We start from the raw sequence: 16,783 nt of genomic DNA, 5'->3' as shown, positions 1-16,783 counted from the left end.
CTCTTCATACCAGGTAAAGCTCCATTTACCCTAAATAATGGCTCTGCATTTTCCTTTAGATTTATTTGGGTGCAAAAACAAACATTTGGGGAGCAAAATATTCGAATAGAAAGATAAAATATAATACAATCTATATCTACTGTTGCAAGGTTCACCTCTACCCAGCAGGATACACTGACTGGAGACTGATTTCTTAATAGGGATAATCACCACTTGTGAATATAAAGACTCCATTGGGGGCACAAGTCTGAATGGATACAATCAAACCCCTGGACTTGTCTTTGAATAATGAAATTTCTTTTGCTCCCTCTGTATAAAATAGGCCTTTTCAGTGGCCTAGAAATGGGGCTTGTAGAGCATGAATAATAGAACAAAGACGACCCCAGTGGCCTGTAAATTTTTGAAAAATCTATAGTGAAAAAAGCCGTAAGGTAGCATCGCTCCATGTGTTTTATAACCAGAGTGGGGAAAAATGAAATGCTCTTGTGCTATCAATATTCTGACAACCAGTGATGCGAAACCCAGCTTATTGTCATTCTCTTTGTTGTGACACACACAAACACACACACACACACACACACACACACACACATGGGCTTCCAGAAACGTGACTGTTTGTAGGAAAGAAAGCGTGACTGCTGTTATCTTTAACTAATCTGACTTTATATCCACAAAAATAAAAGAGATAAATTATATTTTAGATCACGTACGAGGGACAGAGCCAGGTAAGCCGAGCTGCAGATGTGTGAGCAACGTGAAAGGATCTCAAGTATGAAAAAAAAGATCACGTTTACATTTTTATTAGGAGTCTATTAGGAGTCATTTTTTATTAGGAGTTTTATTAGGAGTCTAGAAATACGAAATGTGGCGCTTTGATATTTGCAGTGAATCCGGTAGATGGCGCTGTTGTAGTGCTTCCAGGGCGCAATAGCTTTGAGAACACGACAGGATCGGCACTGGGGCATATGTTTAGGAGCGCCAGAAGAAGCAGGATTATGGTGTTTGCTCCGTCGTCGGGTTTTGTTCGGCTTTAGATGTCCGACAGCTGCCTTGCTTAGTGGCCTTGAGGATGTACGCTGCTGGAAAAGGCAACGTGTGGGACCGGGTCGGACGACCCCACAGGGACTGTATGTGCTACCTTGGACCTCCTACAACTCTGATGCCAATGTAAGACATTAAAACTTTTAGAAACGTAGCAAGCAGGCAGCGGACACCTGTTGCGCACTCGATTGCGAGTGCGTCGTTAAACTAAAACAATTTTAAACGTCAGCTGTAAAATACTGTATACTGTAAAATACATAGACACAGTGGCTTTCAAACGGAATATTCTGTGAATCTTATCACCTACGTATTAATTGGTTTATTTACTGTAAATTGACCTGGAATCAGACATTTTACGCACGGGTGTGGAAAACCATACCGCGCTTCGTCGTCACACATTTTCTAACACCTTAAGGACCAGTGAAGCATTGAAAGGTATAATTTTCCATCCCTCCCAAGTGCACGACTCAAACCCAGTATTTATTTTTGCTAGTGCGCATTTATGGGTTCACCTGCTTTTACGTCGAAGCCGGAGCTGTCACAAGTGTTCCTTCTCCGTCATGGTACATTAATTGGTTTCACACTCCCATTAACGTTTAATAGGAGTTGCACAGTGCATGGTAGGCTCTGCGACGATTGCTGGGTCAGTCACTTTCACTCAGTGTCTCTCACGGCGCTGTTGCGCGGACACGGGGCCAGTGAAGGATGATGATTTCTGTACTGTACAAGAGAGGCGCTGCAGGGCCGCTGGACGGGCGCCTCCGCGGCGCATCCAGCTATGAGTCTCTTGTTTTGGCCAAGGAGGAACCCTGTCTAATCGAGTCAGGCGAAAGGTTTACGCAGGGTCCCCTCATCCTTCGCCAAGCACTTTGTCTTTGTTCCCTCTTCCCAGCGGGATGCACAAGTCACCACACGTGAGCCCGAGAAGGCTTTCCGACATCAGCCCGCAACTCAGACAGCTGAAGTACCTGGTGGTCGACGAGGCCATCAAGGAGGATCTAAAGTCCTCCCGCTCAGTGGAGGACATCAACAGCGCGTCCATAGAGGAGCGGATATTGAGAATCACAGGCTATTATGGATACCAGCCTTGGAGGGCAAGCTACACCAGTGAGTCACTTTACATACTCGGAGCTTGTTGCTTTGTGTGGGTGTGTGGATGGAGCATGATGCAACTCGATAAAGGGTTTTTTTTAAATAAAAAAGTATGTGAGGATGTTTGCATTGGTCATGTGAACTCTGCCCTATATGCTGGTACGCAGAAATATGAGAATATACACATATCACAAAAAAGCAACAAGCGGGAGAGAACCTGTGATTTTCAGCATCTGAGGTTGTTGACAAGTGCAAAGCAAATGTAGATGAAATATTCAAATCTGCGCCATTAAGCTAAGGAAAAAGCCTCGCGAGAAACTACAGACTGATGGAAATCACCCAGCGGCATTGTTTTATCAGGCGTCTCGAGATTTTGTGTCTCCGCCTCTACAGTCGAACCTGGCTCGTGCGAGAGCTCAGCAACATGGCAAAAGAAGGGCACACACAGCCAGTTACAACTTCTAATTTGCATTTCTTCCCTCTCCTCCTGACAGCTGGGTCTACGGTGGTTGCCGAGGCACCAGTGCTGGTGTTGGTTGCAGCAGCCAGTGGAGGCTGAAGCACTGGGAGCAGTTTAATCATTAACACTAAACTTTGCCAGATTGTTCTGGTCTTTCGTCCTTTTCTCTGTTGTTCCAGTGCCTTTATACAACATCAGAACATTTGCTCATTCGGGCTGAACAACCTCTGCGGCTTCATCTACAAGCGTTTCCGTTGCCGCGGCGGTCTTGACAGCACGTCAGTCTTCTTCTCGGGTGTTGCCGCTGCACTGGCTTGATGCGTTGTGTGCGTCTGTCGGCCTTTCAGCTGGTAGATGGTGGAAAATTTTGCAAATTTCATATGAGCCACTGCAATATTAAAGAGCTGCGAGGCTGTTTCAGAATTCATAGGCCTATATGTAACATCTGAGCAGGGCGTGCTTCGCAGGGCAGCGGCTCTGTTATGAAATTGTACTCGCTCCCTTTTGTAGAGCTCCTAATGCTGTGACAGGAGGAGAAAAGAGGATATTATATATATGCGGATTTCTTTCAGTAGCGGACTCACTCAGCTTTTCTGATCGTAACTGCAAGATCTGGGTTCTCACATAAAATATCACTCCTGTTGTTATCGTCTCCTGGAGAACCTTTTCAAACTGATTGAACACATCATTTCCTGACTGAAGGTGTAATTATGACAGCACGGAGGGAAAATGCATCCTAAAAATAGTTTTTAATTGTTGTAGCAGTCGTATCCTAATACACGAGGCTGCAGGAGTGATGCAGCTTGTATGTGATTTGGACATTTAAGCTAGAAATATTCAGAATTCTTCTTGCGATTAGAAATAAAACGATGCAGACACTCTTATATGTGTTATAACAGCCCACATCTCCCAGCAGCACACATGACCTGATGTGTCTGGATCCACTGGCAGCAACACAGCGTTTGGGTAATGGCTGCAGCGACAGGTAAAGTTGATGGCAGCCACTCTCAGAGGAAGTGGGAGGCTGTTTTGTTGAGTGCAAAGAGACGCCCGTGTGTGTCATTTACCGCTGATCTCGCTGGGTGCCATTTCACACAAAAGCCAGAGAAGGGAGAGCGGAGCTGGCCATTAGCTGTGACTCACGCGGGGGATAAAAGCTCACATTTAGCTTTGTGACTCGCGGAGCATCACAAGATTTTAGATCTGGAGTCACACAAACGTGCAGGCTGCTGCCATGGACCCCTGTCTCTACGTGCAGGTCCAAATCGAAGTTTGGGTGTTTCTCCTGTATGTCTCAGTGCTTTTGTGCATGTTGGTTTCCTGCACTCATCACGACAGAAGCAACAGTGCTGCTGAATTATCACCTCTTTTCAAACTATGGATGTCAACAAGGTCCTATTTCTGCAGGATTGAGTGCGATAGAACAAACATACATTCTGACACCACGTTCAGTTCTTGAGTGACATTATGCTTAAAAGGAAACCAGGGTGCTCATATTATTACGGGCTGCTTTAAACCCTGTCACTTCATCTTACACACTTCAAGTCTTCTTGAATGGAACATTTTGGCTCCTTTTTTTTACCATGTTAATTCACCTCGTCATTTACGCTTATCTTACATTCCCAAAAGTGCTCCAAATGGGAATATTCCCTTTGTGTTTGTGGAGTGACAATTAAAAGACAAAAGTGTACATGAAAACGGAAGATTCATTTGAAAGGCTCTCATGTAAAATAATAAAAGTGGCCAATGAGAATATTTTTAGCCAGTGGGGAACCTTTGGTCAGGTCGCTTCACATCACAGCACCAAAGTCTCCATCCCAAACGGCTTAATTTTGGTCTCAACAGATGAACGCCACTTCTTCCAGCTAACTTTCCTTCTCTTCTCCTCAATCTGTCATAAATAAACGACTGGAAATGAAACATAACAATGCATATTGGGAGTCTCTCTTTTTATTTGCCAATGTTCTGTCTCATTCACAGTAGTTGCAGGCGTCGTTTTGGCCTCCCTCACTAGTTTCCTATAACTTACATGGTGAGAATAACCTGTTCTATGTATGACTCACACTCATTCCAGTCAGTGACACTTTTTCGCACTATGTTTACTGTAGAAATAATTTTTTTATTTTCTCTCAGTTTATAGTTTTTCTTCCACACTCAAAATTTATATCCTGTCTCTTTTAGAGTTAAACATAACTATTCACAAAATGAGCTTTGCTGTTCCTTTAAAGAAGTACTACCCTGCTCCAGCTCTTCCAGGAACTTCCAGCATTACACATTAATAAGACTTACTCTGAAGGTTTGCGTTGGCCTTTCCGGTGTTTTTTTTTTTTTTTTTTTAAAGTTTAAACCCCCAGCCTGATAAATTGATGCTGTGTTCTTCCTATTGCTCTGGGACAACAATCTATCACAAATGGCCCCTCTGCTGCTGCAAATTTAGAGCTCCATGAGGCGCAAAATGAGGTCACATTCTATTTCGAGCTTGGACTTTGGTGAGATGCTACAGGAGCAGGTTGTGGAGAGCCTGTGCAGCCCAGTGCTGTTAGTAAAAGAACAGCTGGAAGAGGCGGGCAAGACATGGGCAGAATGGTGAACGACGAGAACGGCCACATTTACCTCAGCAGGAGCAGCATATGAGCCTCCCTGTCGTCACGACGACAGAACAACATTAACGGTGTTTCGGCCATTCATTTGTTACTGTGCAGAGGAAGAAGTGAATTAGCTCAGTGGCCAGGCAAACTTTCTGTGCGACATCATTAAGAAAGTGAGGGGGAGAAAAATGGCATATGCAGCAGTTCAGGATGAATACGAACATTAACTTATACCCTGCAGTCTTTCTTTTTTTAACACATTACTTTCTTCACATTCAAATGATTATGCATAACAAACAGCACACCACCGAAATCTTATTGCCGTGGGGCTGTCTCACCATGATGCGTTTAATATTTGATATAACTAGATTAACTGACAGTAGCATGTTTATGGAAAATTTATGCCTCAATAACCGTTTGCCCTTATGGTAATGAACAGCGGAGCTGTTTTGCATCCTAGTTTCCTTTCATTGTAGGAAAATTTCCACTGTATATTGAGGGAGCCCATCAGGAAAGGAGGGGGAACCATAGGTGTAAATAGAAGTTAAAAGGTAGAAATGCCTTTTTGCCACAGGTACACGGGAATTCTGGTAGGTTTCCCCCAGGTCACTATCAAATAAGGATATATGCACAGGGGTGTCACGTGATGGTGCATAAATGTTGTAAGCAGAACCCACCGTGGTCATATTGCGTATAGATCAGAGCCTGAGTGGCTTCTTTAAGTGTTGTTGACAAGTGTCAGGTGTTTTCTCTCTCCTTGGTGTCACCAGCATGACAGTGGCTGAAAAGAATGATGTTGTGAAAGTGGCCATCGTTGGTGCTGATTCTCACCGGGCTGCGATGTCTTCCGTTTGCTTCCCATTCCCATTGGAACAGGGAACAAGGCTGGAGGGTGTTTGTCCCTGAGGAGGCTGCGCAGTTTCTCCTACAGCGCTGAATATATATACATTGTCCATGGAGGTTTTGGTCAGAGCTGATGATCGTCTCTGCAGCACTGACGACCCCCTGCAGTGATTTCCACGCACCCGTGGTGGGGTTGCAGCACCACGCTGCGATTGCGCTGCTGTTGATGCTTTCAAAGGCTCCTCTGCAGGCTGATTTTTGGGTTTGGCCTTTCGGAGCAGCCTCACGTCATGCAGCCTTTTCGGGGCTGTTTTCACAGTTGCAGCTTCTTTTTTTTTTATCCATCTTGAGCTTCTGAAGGCCAAAAATCTTGTGGCTTATATTATAGAGCACAGAGCCGGTGGAGAAGGAGGGAGCATGGAGTGATAGGCAAACTGGGGGGGGGGGGGGGGGGGCTCCACTGGGCCTGGAACCTGCCTGGCTTCATTCATCTGTGTTATAATCAAAATGATTATAAAGAGCACAGTCCAAATCAAGAGGCCACTTTTAACAAGTGTATTTAAGGCTGCCCCCCTTCCCACCCCCCACCCCCCAGCAGCTTCTGTTATGTAAAAGCACATTTATTATTGAGAAGGATGCATATGAGCTCCTGAAGTCCACCTCTACGAGCTCTTGTCTCTCGCCCAGCTTCAATTTCAGTTTAAGCAAAGGGGGGTATTTGATAACAGAGCTCATCTGTGCTGTAAATGCCACGCAGGGGCAATTTGCTTTAAGCGTGCACACCTTCCGCAGGTGCTCGTGTTGTGAAATGGGGGTCCGTCCACGTCCACCCTCAGACCTGTCCCTGTCTTATTCCCCTCTCCTCTTTTATCCGTCATTAATTAGAAGTCATGAAGTGATGACTCCTGCCTCCCTGTAATTAATTCCAGGGTCTTCTGTGACCACATGCAGCGCATCATTGCCCGTGTCTGGTCGCAGGAGAACAGAGTGTAAATTGTTCTGGGCCACTAATTAGAAGGCTTATATGGAGAAGGACTGATTGATTTTGGCTTATGTTGCTGAAACCCAGTTCTTTAATTAGCCTACCTCTTGCTCAATTACAAAACTTTATACATTTCTTTTGTCCAGACAGATACAAAAGCAGCAGGGAAATGAAGGATGGAGATAATACGATCTCTGACCTGCAGAGACAGAGAGAAAGCTCTAAACCTCTTACATCTGCAGTAAGTCTCAGCTGTTGCTTATCCCATATTAATCCTTGTTGTTCTCCAGAGACTGGATCTTTGACTGAAATCTGCTCCCTAGCAAAGCAAGAGTTGCTGTAGAATCCAAAACTAACAGTGACTAATTAGAGAAGACTGAGAACACAGGTTAAGAACTGGTTATTCCCAAATATGGGGAATCAAAACAGTTCTACCGGGGTTAAACCTTCTCACATTAATACTAAATAAACTATTAATGAACACCTGCGGTTATTGAACAACTCAAGGTTTTGGTCAATTTCAACATGTTTGTTTAATTTTACAGATAATAAGTTTGGTTTTGGAGCAATTCCCATCGCCCTCTTTGCAAGTAAGATGAGAACATCCATGAATTATTTGCAGTGATTAAGCTGCCACCCTTTTCTCTTGCTGTCTGGATCAATCTCGAAGCGAACGATGTGGTTTTTCTAAACTCAGAGAGCATTGAGATGTTTCTTGCTAATGACCCAGTTGAACGTTATTTAATACGTTGTTTAATACCGTGCATGCAGGCAAACGTGCACATCTTTCTTCCAGGCCAAAGATTTTTGGCTCAGGTACAATAACCTTGGTGCACATATAGTATATCCAACTTTTTCTGATATTGCTATTCAAACTACTACCTTTAATGGTGCTTGGCAGATTTCTGACAAACATATTCAATAGGATTAAATTGCAGCATCAAATTACCATCCCTCATTGTGAAAATCTCGACTGATAACAAACGCCGCCTGATTATCTCATCTGTTCGATCACTGTTTACCTCCAATCTGCAGTCCTTTTCTTTTTCAAGGGAAAAGCAGGTAAGGAGGCGGCAGAGGGAAACAGTGTGCAAATATGTCTTCCAGCCCAGCAGAAAACCCCCTAATGAGCTCCTGGAGATTAATTTGGAGTTGGTTTCTGTTGGCTGGGACGAGAGACAAACAAACCGAAGCGCCCGAGCATGGCGAACGGAGATCAGGCACAGCCCTCAGATTTACCTGAGAGATGTACAAATTGTGCTTCGTTTCACCAAAAAATGGTGCAGCCTGGAACAAATCAGAAGGGAGAGATGATAAGACAAACCCCCAGGCGGGCTTGGTTTTACCATTCTGATTTCTCTTCATGCGCTCTCACCAGGCCTGGCAAAGCCTCCTCGCTATCCTCGCCATTGCCATCGAACAAACCCCTAAAACTGAACATTTTCGCCTTATTTCCAACCAGTATCCATCCAGTTATGCTTAATTGTGAGCACTGAGCTGTGTAATAACAAGGTGACCAGGCACCGTGTTCTTTAGTTCTGGCTGTCTGCTGCTAGTTTCCGGGATGGAAACACTACAACAGAAGCAAATTTGGACCCTTTGGGGCAACAAAATGAGGTGCTTTGAATTTTACATGTATGTACATGCATTTTAAACTTTAAACTATTTTTAAACTGCATAGAGAGTGAGTGTTTAACTTTAATGCAGTGCACCTATGAGGTGCACCTAAGTGGAACTATAGGATCTATATATGATATTTAGAAAATGCCTACATGTCTGGAAAGCTTTGAAACGAGATCTACAACATCACATAAAACCTGTGTTTTCACACTTTTCACACGGGTCAGTAACTCCGCTAAGTAGTTGATTTGTCCCATCGGTGGAGTCTGTGCACACACGAGCAGCTGAGGGCGAGAGGCTTGATCGGAGAGGTCGTAATAACCGCACTAGCGCTGCCGTCTGTGGGAATGGAGCTCAGAGGAAAAAATCAAATGGATAAGTCTATTTCAAGATGACAGACTCCCACGCAGCCTTGGGCCTATCAACTGTGATAGTCCAGCTTCCCGGAGTCTCCTGATTGGAGAGACCAACCCTGGTGATTGTGGGAGAGCGGGGAAAGGGTTTAAGTGCAGCGGTCCACTGTGACAACAACACATTTTATATTTCCATATCTACTGGTTGGATTGTTTTTGAAGGAATGTAATGTGGACTAACAGCAGCTATTGTTACTCAGATCACAGAATTATATTAAACTATTTTTGGCTGAGCCCTGAAGAGATGAATAATCCCACTATCTCTCCACTGAGGATGGAGATTTCATTACCAGCGTGCAACGGGGTGAGCGCATGATGAGCTTTTCGTTCTGTCAGATATCTGAATTCTCTTAAAGTCGCCGGGACCAGTTAGCAACTGTTGAACACAACAAGGGCTTCACATTTGCACAATAGCACACGAATGTCATGTTTTCCCACTTGGTTTATTCTGGCCTTTAAATGAGTGGTAACTCAAGGGGTCTGCAAAGGGGAGAGTTATTACAGCCGAGGGAGCAATGTCACTCTGAGTCATTATTCTAACCCCCAGCCCCCAGCGTACAAAGTATTCATCGTGGGGTCAGGAAATCAGGCAATTAGGGAGGCTCTGGACGTGGATGAGAGCCGACAGCCGATGGGGGAGCACGGAAAGCGCTGGGGAGGCCTGGACCTCTCCCCCTCAGGGAGATGACTGGTCCACATCGCTCAGCCCACTATGTGTATGGAACAACCACTTAGTCGTGCTGCTTATTTAAATCAAGCCAATGCACAGGCCTCCATTTGTCCGAGTACTTAAACGCCGAGTACTTAATAGCTTCGCGCTTAAGGATAAGTGCTCTGACAGAGTTGTTTTTGAGTCAAAAAAGAGAAATAAAATTAGATCAGCATTTGAAAGCTTTGATTACTGCATGGTAAAATGGAGGAGGCTGCAGCTTTGAATATCCATTTGCTGTGATGAACACGTCATGTGTTACAGCACCTCCACACTTTTGCTGTAATTACTGGAATTAATGTTGTCATTTGTCAAAACGCCACTTTTCCCTGATCTGGAACATAAATAGCTGCACATTTGTCAGCCTGATGAACACACGTTCATTCTTAAATCATCTAATGAACAAACAATCTCACAAATGCAGCTTTGACCATTCAAATTTGGACTTGGAGGTGAATGAGAGTCAGAGTTTCTCTCTCCAGACGGCATGTGCGCGGCCCACCCTCATCCTCTGGAGGGCCTCCAAACACCTGCTGCATGTGTGATTAGTAAGACAGGAAACCGGAGTGATCAGAACTGGTTTTATCTGCCTTGAAAGCAATCGGCCCGCCGCTGCCTTCGACCGGAGCGCTTCAAAGATAGCTCTGCGGCAATGGAGGGATTATTCAGGGCCAAATGAGCCTCCCTCTGCTCTGCATTCACCAGCACGTCCATATTTTTTATGCTGGATCTGCCAACTGTAGCCTGTGCTGGTATTGGAATCTATTCCCCGGCTTTGAAATATTAACCACTAAGTGCAGAATCTGATGGCTAATTTTTTTTGTCATCGTGTCACTCTCGATTATGCTTAAGCAAATTCATCCATTTCAACAAATTGCTACATATTTAACGCAGAGGTCTCAATGTAAGTACGACAGGTTTTTTTTGTTTCCAAACCCCCTTGAGCGCTGCCTTTCCATCGCTGCTGAGAAGATGGAAATTAGGTTCACATTTCTGGGCCAGAGCTTTCTTTATTAGCGGGTTATGCCACTAAATAAACAGCTGCAGGAGAAGTCTGCGAGAGAGGAAGGCTGTCTGCAAACTTAATAACACAGGTCAGGTCTCTTGCACGACCACACGAGTTAAAGCATCTTCTCACTGCTGCTGCAAGCTGTTCAGAACACATCGGGTCTTAATCTTGGCTAGTCAGGGGAAAATCAAGGTCTCCCCTTCGTGGGTCTGTACAGGTGTATAAGGAATGAAAGATATAGCTCATATTGATTGGACGCTTAGTCTGCTGCACTTCTGTCGTACATCCAGTCTGAGATGCAGGAAAAGTAGGCTGTTCTAAATATGTTATGTTTGAAGTCTTATTCAGGAATAACCCACAAAACTGTCAAGATAAAACAAGTGTTACACAATGAACACCAGGAGTTGAAGTTATTGTGGATGAACATACTCACCAAAGAATGAAAACTATATAGGCTGCAAGAGCGGATGACGATTTTTCATAAATGCAAGATGTCATTTTGGAAAAATAGTCTCATTAAAAGTAGATCTATTCATCCCTAAAGTATGTAAAATTATGCAGAAAATTAGTATGATTGAGAAGCATTAATTATACTTATTCATTTGCATACACATGTAATTATACACAGAACACTGTCTGATAATCTCTTATTATATTTTGAAATGGCGTGCAATCGTTGCAATTTGCTGAGAGCAGCTACTGTGGAGTATTTTTGGAGTTAGTAATATAAATTTGTATTTTACACGTACATCCCACGGTTTTATTGCCGCCATGTAGTTGCATCAGCTCGGTTCTGACCATGTTTTTATATATTACCGGTATCTTCACCATAGTACATGTAGTGATAGTGCCCCCTACAGGCACAATCGAGCCTATGCAACGTCAGCATGGGCGTCTAACAACGTGAAAGAAAAAACATATTGTGTTTTTAAGAAAATCAGAGTCTATTTTCTTTCAAAATATGACAAATAAAACCATTCAACTGCAGCAAGATAAATACAGATGCCAGATTTAGAATTACAACACACCATAAAAGGAAGGTGCGTTTGAGGCGCACGGATATTTTTTATTAATTATAAAAATGGACGTAAACTTAAACCCAACCCGGGGGAAAATTAAAACATACTTTTGTAATAGTCCATGAATGGATGCATAACAAATTAAGTAGTGTTACTGTAGAGCGACAGCAGAGGGAGCTATAAGGGAGGACAAGATTTACAGATTTTTTCAAAGCTATAAATAAATATATATTAAAGTCAAAATGATTAAGAAGAATGTTATAATTATAGCAGTGTTTCTCTGTGTTTGTTTTGTTTGTTCGGGACATGTGTGGACCAGGCTCTTAGGGGCCAACCACATGACCAAGCTCTGAATTTCAATTAGCATGCAGAGGTGCATAAATTTACTGGAACCTCACACCTTTGCAGAGGTGCCAATCACCAAAATAGAGTGAGATAACCACAATGATTTCAGCACTTTAACACCTGTCGTCCATCACTGACTGCAGCTGGGCTAAATGCAGCATTTGGGTGGAACGTTAGACCTCTCAAACACTCGGCTGCTCTGCTGATCTGTCTGCAAATGTGTGAAGGGGAGCTGGTGGAAAATCATTTAAGTAGAAAAATTTAAGAAAAGATCCTGAAAGAGCTTTAAATATTCCGGGAGCTGTGCAAGATTTAATCTATGTCTGCAAAGCCAATGCAAGTCTAAACTGCTATGTAGTACTTTAGTAACGGTTAAAGTGTTCTGGCACTGTTGACTTCATCGCACACCCCAGGGGGGAACCCGCTGAGGCCATTAATCCAGAAGATGTTGCTGGATGAAGCCCCTAGACAGCTGCCTGCCTAAACACACACGAGCTGACGCTCCGCAGATGTGTCAAACCCGGCAAAGTTAATTCGACTTGACCTTTTTGGTTCTTGAAACAGACCGTTATTAGAACTCGACTGGAATTGACACGACCGGCCTCAGCCCGCTATCCTGCGCTGTCACTCCGAGGGAGCCGTGATGGAGCACCAGAGCTTTTGGTTTCGTAAGTAACCTTCAGGTTCAGCATCTACCGCTCAACTGCCAGGTTTTTATGGCGCTCAAGAGACAGAGGTGGCCTGGATGCAAACATAATTCACCCCCCCAAAATATGAAATATGCTTTTGAGTTAAACACTGCTTGTATTTGAATTAATAATTATCACAGCAGCATTAATATTGATTGCGAAATTGATACTAACTGAACTATATCAGTGTTTTTGTTGACACTGCTGGAAGAGCTCTTTTTGCATAAAATCAACATAGTTTCTGGTTGAAACAGAACAGAAAGAAACAGGAAAAGGCACTGATATTAGGCCTACAATCAATATACAAACAATGACTAATATGATATGGAGTAACAATGTGACAAATTCCCTGTGGAAATATTATGCTCTATACATTGTGACGTTCTTTATTATTTGTATTAAGCAGTTGTATTGTGGGACAAGGAATTGATTTCACATGAATCCAGATCAGCCTTGGAGTCGGACCGGAAGGAACGAATTTGGGTGAGAAGAGAGAAGAGTTGCGCCGCCTGTGCGCCTCCAGGCTCCTGCAGTCACATTCACACAGCTGGTGAACGAAAGAATTTCAATTGTTCTGTTGAAGCGATGGTAAAATTTTACATTTACTTCGCAGATTTGCTGCTCTTGTGTTGCTGTGCAGGCAGATCAGCTTATTTGGTCTCCATTCGGAATGTTTCCCTCTGGTGCAGTTAAATACGCCCCGTACACGGAGGCCTGAACGCCTCTCATCCCGGGTCTGCTCCTCTCGCTTTCTGGGTAGAGAGGCTCATTCAAAGAGCCGTGATGCGGCTGCAGGAAGCCTTTTACGCTTTTCACACAGCTCATGCACACTTGTCTGTATTCATAAAACAGCACGGGAACACATGCTCGCGAGAGTTTTCACGCCGCGCCTCGGAGCGCGGATTGGTTTGATCCTCCTCCTCTGTGCTGGCAGATAAAAGTCTCTGAGTCATTGACGGGGATCTTTTCATGATCTCACCCACTTCACCTATTTCTACCTCCCTTTGTCAGTGAACGCGTGCGTGCACGAGACAGCTGCAGACGCTGCGAAGCTCAAACGACTCCCACAAAAAAAATAAAAAATAAAATCCCGACATAATTCACAGGTGACGTGTTTATAACCTTGATCTGCCTGAGATCCTGTCCTGGAAATCATCAAAAGAGTGAGGGTTCCAGCAGACCCAGCTGCTGAGGGACGCAACGGGCCTGGGCAGAGTGGTATTTTAGCATCCCCTGTCCTAGTTAGGCTGGGTAGGGGATTCTTTTCTGGAGTCAGAGGTAGAGTATGAGCAGTGAATAATTCAGTGCCGCTTCCTTGAGGCGCGTTCCCACTCGGCGGCTTCTACAGGCTCAGGCAGACGCACGCGTTTATGTCTTTAAAGGCATTAGCGCGCTGTGGGAACGCGGATCAATACTGCGCGAGGCAGAGGTAGAAGGTATGTTGACAGTGACCCGAGACCACCTTCAAAGCTGGTTTTCTGCTCGCCAGACACGTGTTACAGGACAGCTTTCGCCAAGTCACCCTCCGCATGGACGTGCAGACACCAGGGGCCGCGTAAAACGGCCCAACAACCAGACGGTGACGCGACCTAGGGAGTAAAATCCGATTTTATGTCAACAAAATAAAGTCAGTGCAGTTTGCATTTAATGCCTCTTATTTACCGTGTGTTTACTTTATAAATATGTTGCACACATCAGAATAATGTCCAGAGCTTCCATCTGTCTGAAGCAGAAATCAAGGATAAATAAGAGTCGTTTACGTGGTGAGTCATTTCTTTATAAATAGATTTATGACTGCAGTGAGTGGGATATTCCTAAATCACATCAGTGGGAGCATTTACCTGTTAAGCAAAGGAAAATCTTGGAGTTTGTAAGACCTATAGAACGCATCATCTTGTGGACACCAGCCTGAAGAGATGTGGTCTAGACAGGCCTCGGACTGAACAGCATCTCCAGACAGTCGTCTTCAGGGTTTTCCAGCACCCAGAGGGGCGGTGGAGATTTCATGACTCACTCTTTATGACGGCGCCAGGCTGCTCCTCTGAGCTGATCTCGGCAGGAGAGCGCTGATGAACACGGTTGCTGCGCTCTCCAGAGAGGCGCTGTGCACATCGGCGGGGCTTCAGCGCTCTCCTGACGCCGGCGTGGGTTTTCTCTCAGCACCGGTTTCCTCCCACAAACCAGAAACATGCACAGTAGTTTGATTTAAGGTTCTAAAATGCCCCCCAGGTGTGCGTGTGTGAGTGAAGGGTGTGCGTGCTCCGCAGTGGATTGGCAACCTGCCCGTGGTGTACTCAGACGGTGACCGCTGAGGCAGGCGGGAGCTCTGCAGTGACGATGGCATCCAACTGTGAGAGAGTTATTAAAACCTGATCAATCACCTCCCAAGTGTCTGCTGTCATTGAGTTCAAAGCAAGCCCAGCAAGCCAGCACTCTGCAGGCAAAATGACACAAACTTTGTCCGACGTGTGTGCGCCCGGGAGCAGGTTCTGGCAGAAATGCGAGTCCGGTTGTCCTGGTTGTCTGATATAATGGACCCAGTCTAACAGCCAGTGCAGAGGCGTGGCTCAGGTGTTCGGCTGCATGTGCAGAAAGCAAAGGAAGCCTGCATTTTTACATGGTTGTTGCCGACTGTTGATCTGTTTTCATGATAAGCCACCTGTGGGATTAACAGCAGCCAGTGCGTTCTTTACTCCGCAACAATGTGGGGAGGGGGACGAGAAACATCAAATCGGTGTAGGCTGGGGAGGACAGTCACGCCTGCTTTGATGGAGGGCGGTTCTAATGCCGTAGGAGGCGGGGTGGGATGGGGGTGGATGGGGGGAGGGTATTGCCTGATGTGTGACGTTGGCGAGTTGCAGCAATTGGCCAACCTGTACGTGAGGAGAGACCAGTCGGGACGTCGGTACAGCAGAGTTGAGGAGGGGGTGGGGGGAGACACGACGGAGAGAGAGGGAGAGAGGGCGCATTCAGGGAGTTGGATGGATGCGCGGGGGCAGACGGCAGGACATCGGTTCTCGAAACACCAAGTGTCCCATCAAGAGGTGCACCACGTCGGCTTTAGGGATGTAGTCGAAGCGGTTCGGAGCTCAGCCCATCCGAGCTCGTCATCATGAAGAAACACTCCGCAAGGGTTGCCCCGCTGTCCGCCTGCAACAGTCCGGTGCTCACCCTCACCAAAGTGGAAGGTAGGCAGACTTCTCCCTCTCTCTCTCTCTCTGTCTCTCCTGGTACCGGCTGAAACATCCCTCCGACTCATTCTGCACAAGGATGAACCTACGCGCCGAAGGTGAAACAACGCGGGAGGCGACCAAGCGCGCAACTTTAGGTCATCCCTGATGCAACATCCATGCAAACATTTGGACTGCATCTGTCTGCGGATGTGTCGCTAAAGAGCCCTGGTAAATGACATCTCCGCTGCTGAGGATGAAGTCCCAAACACGTCCGTGGTATCGCAATGACTGTCGACGCATTGATTTATTTTCCCTTCCCGTAGAATCCCAATGATCCTAAATTTACTGAACTGCAGCAGGGATTTCCCATCTCGCACCCCCACCCATCACTGCTAAAATTCCATAGCTGCTGGGACAGAACCCTTAGGATTACTTCGGGTGCGTGACAGCGGATTCATCCGAATGTTTAGACATCTTCGAATCTGTCGATGTCAGGACACCTCTGCATGCGTGTGCAGGTGGAGAACATTTGTACTGTAGACTCCCCAGACTCTGCTGTACACCTCATCGCGGTTTTGCATAATGCATCCTCTCTGTGCACAGAGGTCTGCTTAAAGCCTCCGTGCTTGGTGCAGGAGGGAGCAAATGGATGTGGAGTGAGTCCCTCATAAGAATCTCACATGCATCCTGGAGATGAAGCAGGAGAAATGTGGGTCTTTATCTCTGCTGGTTAGCGTGCACTCTTGTGCTCCGTAGGCAAATTAACTGTAGAGTAAATTACTGTTCAATCAGTTGCTGAT

General features: G+C 45.3%; 1 protein-coding gene across 2 annotated transcripts in view; it reads left to right on the top strand.

The window, feature by feature from the left end:
* The first annotated feature begins 984 nt into the window (after positions 1 to 984).
* Positions 985 to 16,783, top strand: part of LOC115249682 (putative thiamine transporter SLC35F3) — a 30,222-nt gene continuing 14,423 nt past the window's right edge. Inside the window, exons 1-2 of one of the 2 annotated variants that reach the window (XM_029835753.1) lie at positions 985 to 1,167; positions 1,934 to 2,148. In XM_029835753.1, the coding sequence (XP_029691613.1) occupies positions 1,070 to 1,167; positions 1,934 to 2,148 (313 nt within the window). In that variant the 5' untranslated portion in view covers positions 985 to 1,069. Of the gene's footprint in view, positions 1,168 to 1,933; positions 2,149 to 15,755; positions 15,999 to 16,783 lie in introns of those variants that run through there. The other variant, XM_029835754.1, reaches the window with a different exon arrangement.

This window comes from Takifugu rubripes, chromosome 4, assembly GCF_901000725.2.
Source record: "Takifugu rubripes chromosome 4, fTakRub1.2, whole genome shotgun sequence".
NCBI lineage: Eukaryota > Metazoa > Chordata > Actinopteri > Tetraodontiformes > Tetraodontidae > Takifugu > Takifugu rubripes.
This window is presented reverse-complemented; position numbering and strand designations above follow the sequence as displayed.